The 22,388-nt window shown below is 39.5% G+C and overlaps 2 protein-coding genes across 2 annotated transcripts; both read right to left on the bottom strand.

Annotated features, from left to right (window-relative positions):
* Positions 1 to 1,436: 1,436 nt before the first annotated feature.
* On the bottom strand, positions 1,437 to 11,294 carry LOC102212648 (activin receptor type-1B-like). The gene is made up of 9 exons (XM_005739647.1): positions 11,107 to 11,294; positions 8,533 to 8,778; positions 7,767 to 8,018; positions 7,428 to 7,658; positions 7,082 to 7,249; positions 5,320 to 5,476; positions 5,071 to 5,195; positions 4,823 to 4,953; positions 1,437 to 3,716 (listed from the first exon to the last, which is right to left on the bottom strand). The coding sequence occupies exons 1-9, from the start codon at positions 11,171 to 11,173 to the stop codon at positions 3,591 to 3,593; spliced, it is 1,503 nt and encodes a 500-aa protein (XP_005739704.1). The 5' UTR covers positions 11,174 to 11,294; the 3' UTR covers positions 1,437 to 3,590.
* A 1,861-nt stretch (positions 11,295 to 13,155) lies between these two features.
* On the bottom strand, positions 13,156 to 17,477 carry ankrd33ab (ankyrin repeat domain 33Ab; the record flags this gene model as incomplete). The annotated part of the gene is made up of 5 exons (XM_005739670.1): positions 17,386 to 17,477; positions 16,338 to 16,644; positions 16,109 to 16,238; positions 15,114 to 15,254; positions 13,156 to 13,895 (listed from the first exon to the last, which is right to left on the bottom strand). Coding segments are annotated over exons 2-5 (1,272 nt in total), but the record flags the coding sequence as incomplete, so codon positions are not given.
* Positions 17,478 to 22,388: the final 4,911 nt, after the last annotated feature.

Below are 22,388 nucleotides of genomic sequence, written 5' to 3'. Positions count from 1 at the left end.
TTCTGGTGTCATTATTAGTCGTAAAGGGATCTGCTTATGGCTTCAGTGCTCCAAAATCTCATTCTGTTAAAAAAACAGTCCTACTTTGTTAATTTGACCATTACTTTCAGTTATTCTACTTTTGTTTTCTTTGTTCTGTGTTGTGTTGATGTGATTTATTTACTGTGTCAGAACATCGGCTGTTATAGGTTTATGTAGTTTTTATGGGGGTTTTTTGCGTTTAGAGGACTGACTTTATCAAAATCACTACATACCAGCGTTTTCTATTTTCTAAAGAAGATAAAGTGAGGAACATGTCACACTTCCTGTTTTAGGATATGTGAAATGGATTGTGTACAACTATGTAACTGCACAGTTTTTGTACTAATCTACAGTGATATTATAATTTAAACAATGAGCAATAAAGGTTCTTTAAGAGTGCTTGTATTTATTCTAACTTTTTCAGTGGCTAATTACTGATGAATATATTTGACATTAATATCTAGCTGGTTGGCACTGTGGCTTTTGTACGTCCTGTTAACCCTTTCTTAAATGGATTGTTATTTAATTGCTTACAGCTAAACCCAGACAAAACAGAAACTTTGATTATTGCACCAGACAGTGCAATACCTGCTATTAAACAGCGACTGGGTGATTTAGGTTCCTCACAGAAGCATAAGCTTAGAAATCGAAGTCTTATTTTTGATTAAGCTTTTTCTTTGGAGGGACATTTAAATCCGATAGTAAGAACCTTACTATCTTGCTTTTTTCACTTGAGGAACATTTCAAAACTTAGGTCCATCGTGTCAACAAGTGAACTCGAGATGATAATCCGTGCTTTTGTCTCTGAAAGACTCGAATACTGTAACAGCCTGTTTACTTGTCTAAATAAGAAAGGGCTAGCTTGTCTACAGGTTGTTGCTATATTGCTGATTTGATTCGTACACATACCTCTTCTCGTAACCTGAGGTCATCAAATCAAAACCTTTTAGTGGTCCCACACTCGTTTTTAGAACTCGAGGGGACCAATCTTTCCAAGCTGTTGCACCCAAACAATGCACTTCCTCTCCTTCTACGGTGTTTGGACTCGGTGGAGACCTTCAAAAGCAGCTAAAGACATTTTTATTTCAAAAAGCTTTGAATTAGACCAGGATTTTTATGATGTATTTATAAATGTATTGTGTTTTCTTACCTTTCTTGAAAAGGACTTTGTGACATGTCTGTGAAAGGTGCTATATAAATAAACTTTACTTACTTGCTTAATTTTTTAGATGTTTTCTAACACCACATGGGCAAAACCAGACTGAAGCAATGAGCTAAAAAAACAATGTTAAGTTGGGAAGAATTGCAGGATCAAAATGTAGGTTTTCTCACATGAATACAATCCTCGACCCCCTTTGAGTATAAAAATATTTCTTTGAGTGGGGAGGGTGACGAAAATGAAATAGGACACCACATAGGAAAATGACTGCATTTATTACATTTGTGTTGAATGTTACATGATAATTGTCCTGAAGGATTTTTTTTAAGTAGAATAATTTCAATAACATAAACAGAGTTTTACAACATGTAATATAATACCTATATATATATTTTTTTTGTTATTTGTTTTGTTTTGACTCTCACTCCAGCGTTCCTTCAAAGGGATACAGACACCGAAGTATTAAAAACACTGAACGCAATATTCACTTTTAAATTGTAAGGCAAACAAAGAAAGTATAAATATGCTTCACATTCAGTAGAGCTCCCCGGTCTTTTTAAAAAAAACAACACAGGTTGGAAAAAAAATGTGAGCTAACACGAAGGCATTTCAGCAGTATTTAGTTTCAACACTTCTTTCTCCCAGAGATTAAAGAAAAGCAAATTTATCTTTACAATTTTCAGTCAGAAAGGTAGGTCATCTGACTGGCATGATTTGTGTAAACATTCTCGTTTTCAGTGGCGTGATTTTAAACACTGGAGGCCGTGGCCGGAGATGATTCTGAGAAAAGGTTGGTGTTAATGCAGCGAGGTCAGTAGTAGTGCACAATTGGTCTGTCAGACTTCACTGAATACATGCAAACAGTACCTGCAGAATCTGCATACAGCTCAAGACAGAAAGTGCACATTTTTCCTGAATACATAAAAAAAAATGCAGTGATTTCTGACAATGTTAAGAGTGAAGTGATATACATAAGGCAAAATATGCACATTAAGGAGGTATAGCATGATGGGGGTACGGGGGCACAGAAAGAAATATGAATTTAACTTATACTGCTTGGCAGTAATAAAGTACTATAAGCAGGTCACCTGACAACTACAATGATGTTACTTCACAGGTCACAAAGTAATTTGGTAAATATTTGTCTTTACAAAAAAAAAAAAAAAAAAAGGCTAAAAAAGTCATCTAAAAACACACTCAGACCTAAACTGAAGTATCACCTCAAAAGGCTAGTGTATGTGCAGTGCAGTAAATATACTTGATCAGGAGGAAAGTGCCCTGGGGGGAAAAAAAACCCTCTGACATGCTGTAAGAGTATAAAATATGAGCTTAAACATGGATTCTGGACTGCACTGAAGGGGCAGTGTAATATCTGAATGTTGTGTATACAAGCTTATCTGAGGTTATGCATTCATAACAGGAGACTATGATACTAACATACAACACATGGATCTGCATGCATCTTGTATTTTACGTGAGTGGTCTGAAGCTAATGAAGATCAAAGTCAGCAGTAGCTGCTGCCCTTCATCCTAGTGATGTTTAATAATTCCTAAATATGTACTTTTCTAAATGTGAACAGACTAAAATCAGGTGAATTATTTGTGCTAAAGGATTTCTAAGCAATGCAATATGTCAGGAATCAGGAAATGTAAATATTACTCACAGCTTATCTGTTCCTATTAGCAATCATTTCACTCTCATAACAAACTCACAAAGGAGTCCCCCACAGTCTTTTTTCTATTTGTTTCTGCACTGTGTTCAGACTCAGAGAGAATGAAACAGTAAAAACTGTGCAGGCCTCATTTCCCCTGGGTTGAAGGGTACCAGGAGTCCTGATCTCTATGACACTGGTATCAAAAAAATCTTCCTTTGAATGCTGCAGGTATGGCAGGAATGAACCTACACAGATAGCCCACAAGCTCCCGCACAGTGTTCAATTACTGATATAACAGAATCAGTATAAATGAGTTAATGCTCTTCTGCTAAGACAAAACAAGCAAATGCTGTTTACTAACTAATAATTACTGTCAACACACTTTGAAACAATAAAACACCAGCAGCTGATTTTTAAAATGTAACTTGGTTAAGTACATGTGCTGTTAATGACTGCATACACAAGAAATTCAGGAAACTGTTAGTGCAGCGTACAGGGTGAGGAAAGAGGGCGAGGTTTGGCAGCGGGAGCTAAGGATGAGACAGGGAAGGTGTTCCTGTATGTTTTGGCTGGGTAAAGCGAGGTAGGGTTTGTCAGAAATAAAGTGGTTTCAAACCTGACAGAAGTGTCTGTGCGGTAAAATTTTACAAAGTGCCACTCTTCATTGTGCCATCTCTTTAGAAGGCCCGACCCCTTCCTCTCAGTCTGGATGGAGGGGCCGGGTCCTCTTCAGTGCTCTGCTGTCTCACACATGCTCAGATTTTAATGTCCTCCTGAATGCTGAGCTGGGACAGCGTCTTTTTTATGCGCAAGGCCGTCAGGCGTGCAGCTCCGTTAGCATACCAACACTCCCTCATGATTTTACCCATGATCCGCAAGGCCTGATAAGCACAAGGAAAACACCAGTAAGGCTTAAGAGCTTGTATTGCAATATAAATAATGGTGGTGATGACACAAAGTAGTTCAGACACTCTATGAACAGCATTTGAGTGCTACTTTATACTGAAGAATACAAGTATCAGATTACCCTAATTCATTCACATAAAACACTAATAAGAATCAAAACAATGTAGAAAAGCAGTTTCAATAATAACCCGGTTTATTTCATTCTGGGTCTTATTTTTGTAGTTTGGGCTATCAGATTCAGCATGAATGCAGATCACCAATGATCTGTACACATTACGGAAAAGGCAACACGGAAATATATATAACAAACTGAAACAAAAACATAAGATCATTGTGAAAAATATCATTTAAACTTAAAAAGTTTTCATGATTGGCTTAAAAAAAAATCTCAACAAATGTGGATTTTTTGGGAACTGTGATCAAGATTTGCAATGTATGCAAACAAAAATACCAGAGTGCCTCCACACGTTCTGCTTAGCCATGCAAACACATGCCACGAAGCCCCTAATGCACAGTTTTTCTGCTGAAGAGCTCTTGGTGACCCTGCTCTGTAACTGTACATGGTCTGCCACTCTGCGGCTGAGCTGCTGTAGTTCCTAAATGCATCCACTTTGCTATGATACCACTTACAGCTGATTTCATGAATTGACTGTTAGCATCCTGTTACAGTACCACACTGGAATTTAGTGAGCTCTCTTTACCTCTTTCACAAATGTGTGTATTTAAAGATAAAGAGGTGTGGCCTCAGTCTAACAAACTAAAGTAATCATTGCTCTCTGATGGGGGAAACTATGCTTTATCACGCTACACATGGAGCTGCACAGAAATTACTAAAAGACTCACAAACTAGTGAATCTTGGAAATGAATGAACTCTATTATGTGTTGTCCTAGCTGTAACAAAGCCAACAGTGTAGTTCAGAAACACCACAAGCAAAGAACCTAAGTGGAGGTTACACTGTTAGTTTAAGATGATGAATGCAATGTTATAATTAGAAATATAAATAAAGGCCCAAACTGCAAAAGTAAGATCTTTCTGATGTAAGTGCAGATTTTAGTTCGATTTTAACTTAATTTTCATACCTCGTAATTCTGCCACCAATTTGGAATATTGGGTCGAAGCTTTTGGTCACACACCACTTTTCTCATCTCCTCTATGGACGGGTCAGACGGTACCAGATCATAGTAGGGCAGCTGGTATTCTTGATGGATACCTGATAACACAGAATAGTGTGAGGTCAGATCAGTGCCGTCTCTGGCATATCCAACGAGAGGAAAAAAATAACAACAACAAACAAGGCAGTTCAAGTATCCGAAGAGAAAAGTCCAACCTCCACTGTTACAGCGGCGTGCAATTTCCCAGTAGACCAGGCCTAAAGCGTAGATGTCAGCACATTTGAATGATTCGAAGTGTCTTGTGTTTATGGTCTCATCGAGAACCTCTGGGGCCATGTACCTGGGGAACATAAACACAGTCCTGGTTTGTGCTGGCGTAAAGGATAAAGGGATATTCTGGGAAAGATGTCAGAAGATATCTGTGAGAAACGATGGTCAGCGTTAAGTCAGCAGATGAGAAAGACCTGTTGGTTCCCACTCTCTGATTGGGCGCGATGTCGATCGTATCCGTGGCAGAGTCGTGACGGACAGCCAAGCCCAGGTCGGCAATGGCACAGGTGCAGTTCTTCTTCACCAGGATGTTCTTGGACTTCAAGTCTCTATGGGCGATGCCTGGCTTTCCTATCATGACATGAAGGAAAACAGTCACTTGTTAATACTTTCTTCTGCATCTAATTGTTTTGTCAACATGAAAATAGAGCCTGTTCGTGCAAGTACCATTTTTTTAAACTTTCATTTACTACAGTTAGAATTACTCCTCCACTTTTGCAACAATTTATGATCAAGCAGACTTGAAAAAATGGAACATAAATCACTGAAAAGCAGCTGTTTTGTAACTTAACACGGCTTACACGCCCATTCAACAAAAAAAAATATTGTTCTTTGATTAACCAAAGTATGCAAAACATTACAAAATATCACAGTCGCCTTTGTCAGTGCACAATCTCTGTGAGTAACATTTAAATATCAGGTTGTGACATAGTCTGTTGACTCAAGCCAGTTACGTCAGAGTCTTGCAAAAAACGGAAAAGTCAGGCTGTCAACGCCCGATGCCTTTTTCCTGTCTGTGGCTGGGGGAGGCAAAGTTACAACTACTGTGGAAGTGATAAAAGGTGTTGATCAAAGCACTTTTTGATAACGCAGATATGCACAGAGTGTAAGGGAGGTGCACACAAGCAATGCTTAAATTCACTGGCTTATGAAACTGAATTACAGCATACCAGTTTAAACATAAGTCAGAAAACTGATGTTTTGAACTGCCAGTCGTTTCTACATGAATACATTTACCAGACAAATTATTAGGTACACCTTCCTAGTGCTGGGTTGGCCCTTTTACTTTCAGAACTTCCTTAATTCTTTGTGTGACAGATTCAACAAGGTGCAGTAAAACACTCCTCAGAAATGTTTGTCCATACTGATATGACAGATCACATGATCACACAGTTGCTGCACATTCATGAAATTAATCTCCTGTTTTTCTATTGTGCAATTTTGTTGAGCCAGTGTGTAATGTGGCCTCAGTTTCCTGCTTTAATGTTTGACACGTTGTGCATTGAAAGTTGCACACATTGGCTGTAATACATGATTATTTGAATTACTTTTTCCTTCCTATTAGCTGAGAGCAGTCTGGCCATTCTCCTCGGTCCTCCAGCATCAACCAGACATTTTCTTCCAAATGTCTTGCTCACTGTATTGTTTCTCTTTTTTCACACCATTCTCTGTAAACTATAGAGATGTTTGTGTGGGAAATCCCCAGCAGGTCAGCAGTTTCTGAAATACTCAGACCAGCCCATCTGACCATGCCATGTTAAAAGACTTTGAACTTCAGCATGTCTACATGCCTAAATGCATGCAGTCGAGCCATGTAATTGGCTGATTAGATATGGAGATATGGAACACCTGAACAGGTTTGCCTGGCTGGTGAGTATAAATGAGAAAGTAAACTTGACCTGCCTCTGTGTTACTGCGTCATTACTGTGACTGTGGCTGTACAGGAAAGAGACTCTTTATCTAAAACAATACTATCAGGGAGGTGTCTTGATCATCTGATGACAAAGACTCCAAACACAGCCACAATACAGAAGAACAAGGAAGGCTATTTACTCAAGGCAGAAGTTTACATGTAGTACCTGAAACATATGTAAAAAACTGCATATTTACTGAAAGTGTAATCTAGGACACATAAATAGAATTAACACGATTACACAATAGAATAACAAACACTACCTTGCGTTCCAAGAATCTCCATGTGCAGATGTGCGAGGCCGTTCGCAGCTGATAGTGCCAGTTTGATCGTTTCCTCGGTAGTGACGGAGTAGCGGTTTAGGTAGTCAAACAGAGAGCCGTACTCGTGGTAATCTGACACCAACCACAGCTGAGTCCACGTCCCGTTGTCTAAGGGAGAGACATATAAATGAAGATACTTGAGAAATGATCATTTTACTTTAGGATAACTAGTTATTATACAGCACAGTGAAACAAAAATGCATAATAAGGTCTTGTAAACTGCTGAAAAGATGAACTGTGTTTCTTTGACTAAATAAATTAAATATTGCATATAACTGGGTTGCACCTTTGTTGTCAGCAGCTATAAAGCCCAAGATGTTTTCATGGCGAAGCATGATCGTCTGGTAGATTTCAGCCTCACGGAACCAGGAGCGCTCTTCCCTGGATGAGAAAATCTTCACAGCCACGTCGCCACCCCTCCAGCGTCCTCGCCACACCTCCCCGAAACGCCCCTTACCAATGATCTCCTGCAGGACGATTGTTCTGGCTACAGTCCGCTGGACAAAGAGAGGGAGACCTGCCCAGAAAAAAAAATGACAATAGAAAAAGATGACTAGATACCAGCTGATGAAGATCCACAACATGACTGTCAGGCTGCAGTTCCACCACCAAACTGCGTACTGACCAGAGCCTGAACCAGACGTGGATAGATTGCAAAGGAGATCCTCCAGGGATCTGTCTTTGGCCAGGTAGAGATGGTCACAGGACGGATCCTCCACCTCCAGCCTTTGCCTGTGGTTGTAGCCCCTCCGGTGATAATGATATATGAACGCACCCACCAACAGTAGCAGACACAGCAGGAACAGCGGCCCTGCGATCACAGCAACCAGTTCCACGAGCCTCCATGTCCCACCCGGGCCGTAGCCTCCCCCGATTTCTGATGGAGTCACAATGGAATGGAAGAAAAAGCATCACAAAAATATTGAATTAGAGTAATTGCAAATTAATCCTGTAAAGGCTCTTTTTCTTTAAAATATCCAAATTATTCTGTTTTGTTTGGTAAACAGCCAAAACTTCAGTGAACTCATCCGCACAGCTGGGAAAAATATACACACTATATTTTAACTCCAAGACACCAGAATAATTGAACCTCTGTAGAGACGCATGTGAGCAAATGAGTTGCATTCATTGCAACTACAAAGTCTTTTAAGACAGTCAAGAAATACAATAAGGCTATATGCAAACAGCTGACTAGAACCTGTCCCCCTACTTCCCACAGCTTTGATTTAAATTTTACTGGTGATTCCCAATGTGGAATATTATGTGGATTTCTTTTGGAGGGATCACTGAACAGGCAGGACATTTAACACTATGTAATTTTAATTTAGCACAGCAGACTTTCACAGACATTGGTGATATAAACAGTACAGGTAACTAAATGTGAATCTCACCAGTGGGTACTCTGAGGTCAATGCTGTTGCAGTAGTCGGTGTAGCAGCACTGCGTGTATAGGTAGCCTTCTACACCGAGGCAGTAGATCGGTTTTCCAGGGGGCACGAGATCTTCCTGTGGGATACAGCCGCGGCTGTGCTGCTGTTTTCCATTGCTGAAGATGGTGGAAGCCGTGCAGGCCCCATCGGTCTCACACTGGAAGTCAGACTTCTTACACAGAGGAGTGGTGCAGTTACACCACAGAGCTGAAGAGACATAGCAAAACATTTGCAAGACCATTAGCTTGCATGAAGTCAAGCGAACTGTGACCCGCTGGCACAAAACTGTTTAAGTACTGAAGAGTTAGAGAGAATTTTACAGCTCCTATAATACACAGCAGGGGGCAGCAACAGCCTGAAGACTTACCGCTGTGTCCCAAAACCTCACACAAATATGTGAGGATTGTAGGCTGGTTTTAGCATGTCAGGAGACATTAAAACACCTCAAAGGAGGTACTGTGCCCTGTAAATAAGCACACTCTTCTCCTACAATACATTGCGTGATGGAAATGTGCTTTGAGAGGGTGGTGAGGCAGCTTCAGGAAAATCTCAGAAACATACATACTACTTTAAATCATTCAAAAAAGGTCCGTTTTTCACCTTTTTAAAGCTGCAGTTTGATTGAAAGCACATGTTACTGTGTGGTTATATTTCCTGTGAGCTTAAAGTGATGAAGATTTTGATGATTTGGTACATGTAGTACACCTGTGAAGAACTGGTATTGGTATTGGTAATTTGGCATACAGCTTTACTATCTACTACAACTTATAAAGCCATAAATAAAGCCTAAATATTTTTAAATGATCAGCTTTGCTGTTTAAGATGCAGCTATTTCCCTTTTTGGCTTCTTACTGGTTTGTGGGGGGATCTGTTTAAGGCTACTTCCTGCCAAGGATGGTGAACCAAAATATACCGCATAACTAAATATCTCAATGCAAAGTGCTAAAAATATGAAGTAGAGGAAGTGTTAAAAGTGCAGTCATTGCATTAGGTGCAGGAGAGTGTTTTTTCTTCTTTTTTTTAATAACTTGCTTAATATAATTAGGCAACCAAGAGACTGGGTTCCTCTGAAATGGAGTAATGCTATTTAGGCAAGAATGGGATGTGGCATTCCAGTAATTCTCAAAGAGCTGCCAGGGATTTCTCAGTGGGAAAATGACCTTTCAACAGCCTGTGTGCCGGATGGGATTGATAAAAACAACAACAACAAGAAAGCCACACATCCAGGAGATAAAGGGGGAAATATAATGGGCTACAATGTATTTTGTAGTGCTGACTCACACGATGCCCACACATACTGGACGCAAGAAATAGAAGAACCACAGAAGAAAAAAGGAAGATAAACGCTGACTAAACATGAAACAAGACTGACATTTCAGATTTTCCAAAGCTAGAAATGTCACAATTTTAATATACATTGTTGTGTTTGAAACCACAAAGATGTCAAGCGGCACAAAGCTACCGTGTCTGACAAAAAAAATGAAATAAAATAGAAATGCAAAAGCAAAGATGGCTACCTATAAAACTTTTCAAGTGGGTAAAGTAATTTACAATGGAAGCATGCTACTTTGCTTTTTTCAGTGACACAAGCCTTCATATCAGCACAGGAATTTGGCAGGCTGAGCCACCGACTTTGTTCACTTTAATTTTCCTGTTTTCAACCACACTGAAAGCTTTCAACAAGTTAAAGAAAAAACAAGAAAAAAATGTCCGCCAAGTTTTTGGAACTATTTTCTAATGTAATAACATCAATAACTAATAAGCATTCGTTTGCTGTCTAGAGCATTTCAATATACTAAAAACTAATAAATTAAAAATAAACTTTTGCAGAAACACAATATGTGAGGGAAAATATATTATGAACATCAGACTTCATCGTGAAGCAGCATTTTCAGATGAATGCACAAAGCAGACATGCCCCATGTGACCATCTCATCTAAGGACAATTAAATGCCAGTTGGGCTATATCATATTATGATACACATCATCAATAGCGCCATATAAAGTAATTGCAAAATCGCTCCCATGATCATGATTTAATCCCTACTGTCCAGCATTACTCCAATAGGCTATAATGCACACATTACTACCTTGTAGCTAGAAGATTAGCAGAGTTTCATCAACGCATCACTTCTACCCACGAGTAATTTCATTAAATCGATTCTGCATCAACACTTTAAGCCATTTTTTCAAAGGTGCCTGATACCTGGATGCTTTTAAAGGACGCATACAGGAACTGGTGTTTAAGGTAGCTCTCAGTATAAACAGACTGCTACCTGAGCTCCTATTTTACCTGCTGTATCAGACTCACCTAACAAACCTCGACGTGGACGAGATAACATAGATAGACAGATAACATAACATGATTTATAAACATGCAGTGAAAGGCTCCCCGTATCGACAGCAGGAGGTTTGACCTGTTTTTTTCTGGTTAATGATGGTTAGTTTAGCGCTAGCTAGCAGCTAACTTCGCGGAGCGTCGGCTCCACAGCGGTAGCGACAGTCCTCAGACAAAACAAACAGTAAGTTACTCACCCTGGCAGGCTGTGTATAGGACAGTGTGAACAACCAGGACAGCGAGTGACATCCGTAGGTCAGCCATAATCAATGCATTCCAGGTTCATCGCATTAACACGTTGTTAACCAAGGATCTGGTGAGCCGTCATGTAGACAGTGAGACAGCGCAAGTTGTGTAGAGGCTCCACCAGCAGCAGGCAGTGACACACGCAGACAGCGAGGAGGTAACATCTATCTATCTATAGATTAACTATAGATAGATGTTTAATGGAGACACGCAGACTGCGCAGTTACATCCTGTGCCTTCAATACTCTGGTACAATATTTATAAATTGCTATATTTACAAATTGGTTGATATAAAATTACTAACCACTGTGCTTTTAAGACCCAACAAATCTACTAATAAATCTTCACTGTCCTTTATTTATTCATTTATTTTTATAATTTCAAACAGCTGAAATCCATCTACAGTCATGTGAAAAAGGAAGTTTTCATTGGACTCTATGAAGTCCTGCATAAAGAGCCACCTTTAGCAGCAATGATTTGACCCAGTCTTTTGCAGTCTTTTGCATTAGGACTTTATCAGTCTTTCACATCTTAACAGCCCACTCTTCTTTCAAGCAATGCCTCATTTTATTGAGGTTTGCAGGCATTCATCTATGGTTCCACCACAATATTTATGTCAGGTTAAGGTCCAAACTTTGACTGAGCCATTGCAACACGTTGATTCTTTTTCAGACATGCGTTTGCAGATTTGCTGCTGAGTTTGAGATTGTTGTACTGATGCATGACCCAGTTTCAGCCAAGATTTCGCAGATGGCCTCACCACCGTGCTAGACAGTTGGTATGAGGTGTTTGTGCAGATATGCTCTGTTTGGTTTTCGCCAAATGTGCCGCCACCAGACATCTCCTCTTTGGATCTATGTTCCAAAAGTCTTGTGGTCTGTTCAAATGCAACTTTTGCAAAGATAAGCAAACAAGCCTCACTTTTCTAATTGTTCTCTAATTAATTTTAACATTTAACATTCTAGCTGAGGCCTGTAGAGTCTCAGATGTAGCTCTTGGAGGTTTTTTTTGCAGCTTATTTTGAGGATTGCACGCTCTGACCTAGGGCTGAATCTCCTGGGACATCCTCTCCTGGGAAGACTGTGGCATTGTGTTTACAGACACCTGAATGCTCCAGATCAGCAAACTGCCAAAACTTCCGCATCTGTATAGAACCTCACACCTGCTGATGATCAGTTAATCAAGTGCATTTGATTGGCTACCCTTCAGTAAGGGTGTACATGATTTTGTACATAACTGTACGGAGTCATGTGCAAACTTCCTTTTTCATGACTGTGTGCACGGTATTCAAAGATTACATGAACTTTATTGGCAATATCACAAAGTGGCAATAAACCTAGAGGATTAAACAGATCCTGAGTTTTGATGCTTGTTGTCTAAACACTATACAGTATTTACAGTTCATGTTTTCATCCATAAACTCTTCTTATGTATAAATATTATACATACTACTTAATAATACAAATTAGCTGTAGCATATATGCTTCTAGGTTTACATCTCATGTTATAAATGGAGGCAGGTCTACTCGTACTGTGGCTGTGATTTGTTTGAATAATGAGGTAGACATCATGGATGCTTTAGCACCGGTAAGAATGAGCCAGTAAATATGGATTTTGTGCACTGTGCCATATTCTTTTTTTTTTTAAGAAGTTCTTTAAAGTCTTTTAATCCCTAATAGAATAATAGACTTATTTTTCACATTAACTCCAAATATAGGTACTGCTTTTAGCGTAGATGCTTCAAACCTTCCCTGAAGAGTCTTTACAGTTCTCTTCCTCTGTCACTCCCTTTCAGATTTAAGTTTAGTATTCACTTGAATGCTCTTTGGTTTGAACATTTTAAGCCCTGAGTTGAAAAGACACTCACTTTTCTCACAAAGGATATTTTGTACAGCCCTTTCTTTTTTAAAACCTTATTTTTTGGCCTTCTTGCTGTCCTTTTCTTTCTTCTTTTTCTCCTTTTCTTCCTTTTCTTTTTCAGCCTTCTTCTTGTCCTTTTTTTTCTCATCCTTGATCTCCTTGTACTTCCACTTGGGTGGTTCCAGATAGCCCTTTTCCCTCTTCTTCTTCTTTTCTTTCTTTGGCGTTGCTTCTGTTGGCCTGTCTACATTGATCTTTGGGATGCAGCCAGAGGGGAACACGCTGTTCCGCCTCCCCATACTCCGGGAAATAAAAGTTGTGGCAGCTTTGGTGGAGAGCATACTGCCTCGCCGCTCGGTGTCGGCACAGCATGTCGTAGCAATTGACTCTGCAGAGTGGATTGTGGGGATAATGTGCGACACTGAGCCATTACTGTGGCACACTGAGCTTTCCTCAAGGTCCTTTTTTGTATGTTTGCTGACCAGCTCTTGTACGGCCAGACGCTTCTTGCCAATCTCTGGAGGGCTCGTGGGGCAGAGTGGGTGACATCCAGTTGAAATCAGAGGACTGTAGACACTGGTGGTCATGCGCACCATGTGGTCCAACACCCCGTTGTCCTCGGGGTCACGAGGTAATCTGAATCCAAAGGTGTCTTTGATCTGCTGGGCAATTTTTTCCCTGGGAGTTTTCTGAGATACGGCCTTGGCTACTCTCTCCTTGAGCTCAGGCCACTCAGGGACATAACCCTCACAGAACTGCTCAGCTCTTGGACGCATATTGAGGCGACGGAGACGGTGCAAGGTCTCGTAGCGACCTGTCTTAAAGGCCCAGTCCCGAGCACATCTTCCTCTGGTGGAATCTACTGCATGTATGTCAGCCCCTGAAAAGAAATACCACGAGGAAAAACAAACACAAGAACTGATTAATAATAACTCATTAATAATAAGTTCATATTAATAACTTGTTAAAGTGCTGTTTTGGGCTGCCCTACAAAAAAATGTTAAACATCAAAGTGTCTGACTTGATAATGTATTAATACTTTTTAGTAAATCTTATTGCATACAGCCTACACACGTCAGACTTGATGCCAAACCTGAGTTCTCGAGGTTCATGAGGCGCATGGTGGCTTGCAATAAACGTGTTGCTGTCTCACAGTTTGTAGATAACTAAGTAACAGCACAGCCCTGAGCCGTTTTGCACAGTTAAAATTATCTACATCTGTGGTTGTCATACTGTGAAATGTGAAAATGACTTGTGTGCCAATGCCTGTTTACTAATGTTTTATTTGTCTTACTAACTTAAATTTTCTGATACAGTAATATGCTGTCTAAATGCGGTAGAATAAAGCAGGCAGGGGTTTGTAAAGTTCAGCTGACTTTCCCACAGTCTCCTTCAGAAATCCATCTTTATGGATTTCATTATGAGGGCAGTTTATTGTATGATATTAATGTTGGACTAAGTGTTACTCCTGGCAGAGATTTGAGGAAACGTGCAGTCCAAAAATAAGGAAACGACTAATCTGCGACCAGCCTGCAAGTCTAGTAAGGTAAAGATTACAGAGTCAGTATCTGTTAAGATGTGATAATGTCCTCAGAGTGATCCTTTAAACCAGTCTCACGTCACCGACACGTTGACATATGCGCAGAGTTAGCCGGATTCAAATACGGTCAGATAAACCATGTGGTCAGCCGTTCTCACTAGCAGTGCTCTTAGTCTTTATTTAGAGCAGTGAAAGACAGAGTTAAAGAGCTGATGTTAGAGTTTCAGAAACGATCCAGTGATATCAGTTGGGGCTAGCTTTTGTATGTTCAACACTGTAAAAAGTTATTTTAATGGAACGTCAGTATAGTTTGAATTGTAGCAAAAAGAGCCAGCTGAGTAGCTCATATGTGTAAGTGACTAATCTGTTGTTTTTTTATATATATATATATTTCTATAAGAGTCTAATCTCAATTAATGATGGATATTTATTCATATTTGCTATTTCCCAAAGCATTAAGAAACAGAGAATATACCATACCTTTGTTTTTATACCGGTAGCTGAAATGTATAGGTAATGATCCAGTGAAATAAAGTGTGTTTTTGTACTCTTACATACCAGCCATAACAAGGGCTGCCACAACGTCAGTGCGGCCAGTCATTGCAGCTTTGATGAGAGCTGTGAAACCTCTACAATCCCTTATTTCTGTGTCTATTCCAGGATAATAGTTCAGGAGATACGTCACTGTCATGATGTGACCTGTAAAAACACAGAATTCATACAACAGTGCGTCAGAAAACACGAGTTGAGTGCATATTTGCAACTGGTTAAATCTCCGATTAAATCAAGCTCAAGCTATTTGCAATCCCAATCCCAAAGAAGTTCTCAGGAATCTGTGTAAAATATAAAAACAAAATGGAATAATTACAAACCTAATAAACCCAGATTTTGTTCACAATAGAACACATAAACCATATCAAAGGTTCAAACAAAAACATACATACAAAAATATTAGCTCACTTTGAGATTACTGGCACCAATAACTCTCAGTTGGGGCAGTTTGCCACTGTCTAGCATCCCCGCTTCTTTTAACAACAGTCCATAAACATCTGGAAACGGGGGAGACCACCTGCTGGACTTTTGGGAGAAGACTGTTTTCCTCTTCTTGTCTGATACAGGATTCTAGCTGCTCAACAGTCCTGGGTCTCCTTTGACATATTTTTAATTTCATGTTGTTCCAGATGTTTTCAGCTGATGAACGATTTAGAAGTTGGATGGTCAGTTGGAAGGACACAGCTGTTGTCCATGTTTTCCAAAAAGAATGTCAATTTTTTTGATACGTCTGACCAAAGTACCATTTTCTACTTTGTCTCAGTTCATTTTGAATGAGCTTTAGTCCATTTACATGGCTTCTTTTTTGCTTGATAAAGCTTTAACCAGCATTTAAGGAATGCATTTAGTTATCTCTTTCCTGAACTGTTTGTCCATGCAGTCAGAGTGAGTGGGGAACCCATCCCCATCTTTACTGAAACAGATTTTATAGCAAACATGTCACTTGCATCAAATTAACTTTTTCGTGAGCACCCCAGTTGTAATAAGTTGGTAAAACATACCTGCTTGGGATGCAATCATCAGTGCTGTGTTGCCTTCATTGTCCTGGTGATTTATGTCAATATATGGACAGGTATGAAGTCCATGTACGATCTCTAGGAAACCTTTACAGCACGCCACCATTAAACCATTCTGTTGGTTTGAAGTTAACAGTTAAGATCAGCGATGTTGCAATATGTTGCTCACTGCTAGTCATAGAGATCATGAGTTCATTATGGATGAGACTCTCACCCAGCCATTGATGTCCAGCTCCATCGCCTCTTCTTTTGTGACCCCCCTCTCAAGCACTGTCTGCAGAGAGACCGGTTCATTACGGGCGCACGCTTGATACAGTGTTGATGCTGCACTCCCATTTCTTCTCTCTGGCGTGTAGTCTGGAAGCACCGAGTCATCCGAAAGAATGCTATCTGAGTCTGGCTCTCTCCCGGATGGAGACACTTCGCTATCGTCAGGGCCTGATCCCAGGTGGTGGTCCTCCGCTGCAGTGGCCATCTTCCAGCAGAACAGGTGAAATGGGCCCAAATGCCTTTGTCTACATCTAAAACAATATCAAAAAAAGAAACTGGTCAGGCAGAAACCTCCTGTCAGATGTATGTTTTTTTTGGCTTCCTGGAAAGCAAGCTATTGTTTTACAATCTGTCCACTTATTCTAAGCATAAAGCTGTTGTTTCATCACAACATGCTATATATCAGGCTTCAGGAAGATCAAAGCTTCACTTGGTGACAGATGAAGTGTGACATGAGTCCGAGCTCAGCGCTGCCTCACTGTTAACTGGATAAGAATCTAAATGCCCTGCTGAACACACAACACGGCTAAATGAGGAACAACCCACCTCAGAGTAATCTTGGTCACATGTGAACCTGCTTGCTTCAATCTGAAGCCAACATAGGTATTGAAAGTAATCACTTCTGCTTTTTGACTTGTATAATTTTTACTCCGCACAGCAAAAAGTTAAGTTTACATATTTTTACGCTGAAATCAAAACTGCAAATATATGATTTAAAGATCTATCTATAAAGAACATCACTGACAGGTGTTTCGATGGTACAGCCATGACCTGTTATGGCTGAACTGTACATTTTTTTATTTGCTCAGTATAGACTTCTCAAGTATTTTATATCAGTACATAACTGTGAAGCCACAGTTCATAAAACAGAAGTAAAGAAATAAAAATTCAGAGGCATTGACTGTCATTCATCATTATGTAATAAATAATAATACCATTACTGTCAAACTATGAGACACTCATAGACATGAACAGGAAATACATACACTTACCATAAGTAGCATGAACCTGTCAGCATTTGTCTGTGACTCGTGCTAAATGACTTCTGATTTCAGCCCTCCTGCTGTGTTTGCAGAGGAGCCGTTTCCTCCCAGGCCTGTGAACAGAGATACTTTACCCATTTCCATCCCACATGTTGTCATCATGACATAAAACTAAGAGGAGGAGTCTTCGTTGAGTCTTCACTGAGGCACTGTGTGCTCATCTCCTATGCTTAGCTCATCCCACTTGTAACAGCTTTATAGAGGGGATTACCTGTTGCTCTCTTCATCTTTTAATAGCAGTTAAAAGCTAAATATGTCTTAGCTGGATGAACTAAGTTTTCTCCTTCTACAAATTATTCAAGTTCCACTGCTAGCATTGATGCAAACCTCAAAAAGCACCTCAGCTGCACATCTGGATTTTTACTTTTCATAAATAATACCCTTGTTTAATAAAATAGCTTTTACGACTTTTACTGCCGATTTATGAATATGCAGATTGACGCTCCGACTCCTCTGTTGCAGTGGACTGCTCTTAAACAGTTTAAAAAGGCCTTATGCTAAGCTACAAAGTAGCAGGTTTAGACTAATATTCAGCCATACCATTCTGAATTTTGAGGACTATTTATCTATGCAGTTGTTATTATTATTATTGAAGTATTTATTTAAACACAAAGTCTCACTGAGATTGAAATCTCTTTTTCACAAGAGACCTGTGTACAAAAAAAAACTGAGACAGACATCGACATATTAAAATCACACATTTTACATGGTAAATGGACTGGTTCTTCTACTCTAACTTGAGTAGAAGAACACTTTATACAGCATGACTCATTCACCCATTTTCTATGCCTAAGTGCTTTCTGTCTCACATTCACACACATTGACACTTGAATGATTGCATTGGAAGCAACTCGGGGTTCGGTATGTTTCCCAAACATATTTGGTATGCAGTCTGGAGCAGCGAGGGATTGAACCACCAACCTTCCCATTAGTAGATGAGCTGCTTTACCCCTGATCGGTCATAAGAATGAAGATAAACATGTGCACGAGTAGCTGTGGACAAACAAATATAACCCTTCATAATGTTTCTGTGAAATAAAAGATTATAGCTTTCTTCTCCTTCATATTTCGAATTATGAAGGAGAAAAAAAAGAGCAATCTCTACAGGGTCACCTAGAGGTCGATGTAGCTTACAGGAATACACTCCTCTTTTTGACCACCTTATAAAAATCTGGAAATAAGTAGCTACTACCATATAAACTTTTTTTCAGTCTTCAAAATTATTTTTATTGGTGGACATCTTTAATTCATTTATGAGTATAAAATGTTAACAGTAAACTGCTTTAATCCAAGGAATCTAATTAATTTGTTAAGACTAACTAGCAGAAAGTCAAATCCCATTAGACATGACCAGTGTGTTCGGAATAGATGGGACAGACTCCAAAACAAAGAAATTCCCAAACAGCTGCAGTTCAGGGATGGTATTTCTCAAATTTACCTTTTTGGTTGGTCACAGCAGAGTGAAAGTGATGACATCCTACATCTGTGATAGAAGTGTATGGGATATACAAACTTCATTGGCATGATTTAAATCTGTGGATTGTTTACATTCCAGGAATTACCTCAGAGCACAAACTGGAATAAAAGTGTTAAATCAAATCTGGTTTAAAAGAAAAGGCAGTAAGTCTGTGTTTCTTTATCATAATAATAATTATAATAATAAGACAGTTGAGGTTTTTAATAAACTATTCTGAGTATATTTTTTTGTTCTGGGAATGCAGTAACAGTCTGAAATTAGCCCAAGGAATCTGCTGGACATGGCAGGACCTGTCTGGATGGCTTGACCCTCTCTAATCCAGAGCGGCCTAAGGAGAAATCCCACTGAAATTGACCAGCTGTCCTCATCTTCCCGCAGGAGACCCGCTGCAAAGTTTAAGCTGTCTGCTTTTGTCTTTTTGTCAGGCAGGATGAGTTGGATGTTTCTCTGAAGCCTAAGCTTAACTTGTTTTCTACCTTTGATTAAAGTCCAAAACTTGGCGCACGGATGATTTAATGAGGGGAAAGAGTACAGCACCAAGTGAAGAAAGATGATGCAATGATAGAAGAAGCTCAAGAGGAAGAAAAATGAAGACTTTGGAAAAAGGGAGGAATGAAGAACTTCTGGAATACAAGCTTGATAAAGTGAGTACCTGTGTGACATAAAAGGAAATGGTCTCATATAAAATCTTATGTATATATCAGCATATTTTTGAACAAATGTTTAATTAGGTATTAATTTATGTCAAATATTATCCAGTATAATGGATGTTGAATTACATAACACAAGAAGACATCTCAATACAGGAAAATAAGTAATTTTTCAAAAACTGTGCAACTATTATTTCATTCAAATGATATATTTTTTGTTTTCAAATCTTGTTCTCTTTGCCATGTAGTCTTTAGATTTCTAATGCAAAGAATCACATAAATGTAATTTCTTCCAAAATCCATTAAAAGTGATTCCATTCTTGCTAATATGAGTGCAAACAAATTAACATTATTATTAAAATTATTATTACTATTTTGCCCTAAAATAGGGCTCATTTCAGTTTAATTTAATTCGTCATCTGTTATGGAAAACCAAATCCTGAGCCTTAGTCATTTAGCCAGCATGCAGACAAGCGCTTCTTGCTGTTTTTATGGCCACACGTTCGAATTTCTCATAAATGCAAAGACAACAACATGCAGAGCAGTGTGGTTTCCTTAAAAAAATCTATTCAAATGAAATAAGCTGCATGTGATCTTTCTCACATGTCATGCAGTAAGACTTGTTGGGGTGGTGATCAGCAAATCTAGCTGCATTCTGCATTTTTGTTTTGTAGGCTAGAAGCTGACTATTAAGATTCAATTACCCTGGCTTAACTTGAGTGAACATCATTGACCCCAGGCTGTGATACCATCCACTCTCCTGATCGTTTTTGTTCTCTAAGAGAAATTCCACAGATAAGATAAGAACCCACTTAAGCTGAAGCAAAAATAAGAGAGACAGGGGGTGGAGGAGAGGTGAAACAGAGTGTTAGCCTGGTATAATTAGCTCTGTCTGTTAGGATCTACCTACCCCCCTAATCTATCACATATATATGTATCAAAATACAAATCCAATTCCCTTCACTGATCACTCGCTTGTCTTTTCCATGTATAAGATTTCAGACACCAGCAGGGAGAAAATGTTGTTGCATGGTCATAGCCGGGACATATGGACTCGGGAGAAGTGGGCCGGGAAGTCACCTGTGACCGCAGGTTGCAAAGGTACTGCAGTGAGTGTATGCATCGATTCGTATCCCAGGATGTCATGCCACCTGGTTGTCAAATCTCACTAGTTTTCCATATTAAACACATGCTATCCTGCACTGTTGTTTCACAATCCACCACCTGCATCATTACTGTACACCTAGTGATAATGGTCCTCTTTTAAAGTGCTGCAGAGTCTGAAGTAACTCAGAGTTTATCAGCCAGGAAAGCAGGCTATGTTTTACTTAGTTTTTACTGACTGATTCATTTCATCTTCACTTGCTTTTTACTTTAAAGTTTACTTGCTGGTTAGATTTCGGCACCAAATACAACTTGTTTTGGCTTAAGATAGGTTCACGGTTTGGACCAGTGATAATCATTCACTCATGCATGACTCCCTGCTCCATATTTGCTGAGTTCTATGAGTAATTTTCTCTGCATCATTAAATGCACCATTGCTGTTACATAGTCAGAAGGTGGCAAAAGAAAAAAGGTTAAATAATGACATAAATACTGACACACAGCATTGTATTAAACACAGAACATATTTTTTCCAAAATTAATACACAAAGTTAGTAGTGTCATGTGCTCCTTTCTTTCCTCTCATCTGTCTGCCATTTTTGATCCATGATACTATACAGTGGTTGGGGAGTGACCACTGGTTGTACACGGCATTTAACGAGGAATTGTGGGATACTTTGAATTCAGGTGTAGTGAAAGTGCTATAAAATGTCTATATAGTCAATACTTGCTATAAAGTGAGTAGTGAGTGATTTGCACACACTGTTTGCTGCTGGGTGCAACTCTTACATCACCCATAGTGGGGAGCTGTTTGACAGAAAAGCAACGCATGCACAAGAGTTAGAATTGACACACCAAAATAAACACCGAATGCAACCCCACATTATGTTATTCTGGTGATTAGTTATTGACTGATTAGGCATGCGCAAGCTGACATACACATGCACGCACGGACTGTAATCCTAAATTGTGGCGGGATCAGTGCAGTTCAGCTCAGAGGGATCATCGTCTCAGCAGAGTTTTTAAAAGCTTAACTCGATGGCCGGCAGAACGAGAGCATTTTGACATTTTTGCAGCCGTAATTTCCCCCTCTGTGGACTGAGATGTCATCATTTGCACTGGTCATGTGTGAATGTTGGTTTGCATGTGTGTGTGAAACTGTGCAGTTTGCATATAGTAAAAAATGAAGCTGTGTCAAATTCTTCTATTCCTTTTTTCTCCCCCTTCTTCATTGACTTTGTCCACATTTGGGATCATGCAAGTTTACCCGTAAATCTTCTTGAGTCACCGCTGCGAGCACGGACAGCTGTGCTCGTAAGATCATCTCGTCAAGAATACTTAATCTTGGCTTTGAGATTAAATCGGTCCGCCTCCATCTAGCTACCTCGGTGGGCTGTGTGCAGGATATTTTCATATGTTGGCTTTTCCACGGCAGTGCTTTGGTATCGACGGGTGGCGAGCGGGGAAGAGTAGGCTGTCATACTGATTTGAGAGAATGGTTTAGTTAAAAGTTTTGAAAACATAAATCGTAGATTAAGCTGAGAGTGCGGGCCCATTTGAGTAACTGGGGGTGCTTTTATTTTATAGACTTTAAACGAAATTATGACTGCTTGTGGTATTTCTTTTCACACTTTCTCACTTTTCCCCCTCTACTCCTGAAATACACAAATGTGGGTCGTTGATGTGTTTCCAAATCTGCAGCTTGTTGTCTCTTAGTAGGT

The sequence above is a fragment of the Pundamilia nyererei genome, unplaced genomic scaffold (genome assembly GCF_000239375.1).
Source record: "Pundamilia nyererei isolate P.nyererei 1_Seehausen unplaced genomic scaffold, PunNye1.0 scaffold00092, whole genome shotgun sequence".
Classification (NCBI taxonomy): domain Eukaryota; kingdom Metazoa; phylum Chordata; class Actinopteri; order Cichliformes; family Cichlidae; genus Pundamilia; species Pundamilia nyererei.
This window is presented reverse-complemented; position numbering and strand designations above follow the sequence as displayed.

Bases quoted from the DNA above. Each gene is read 5' to 3' on its own strand.
- LOC102212648 (XM_005739647.1), bottom strand. From the start codon at position 11,173: ATGGCTGACCTACGGATGTCACTCGCTGTCCTGGTTGTTCACACTGTC. The intron at 7,250-7,427 runs GTGCAACCCAGT...TCTCTCCCTTAG, and splicing joins TATAGCTGCTGACAACAAAG to ACAACGGGACGTGGACTCAG. The intron at 4,954-5,070 runs GTTGGACTTTTC...CTGTGTTATCAG, and splicing joins ACGCCGCTGTAACAGTGGAG to GTATCCATCAAGAATACCAG.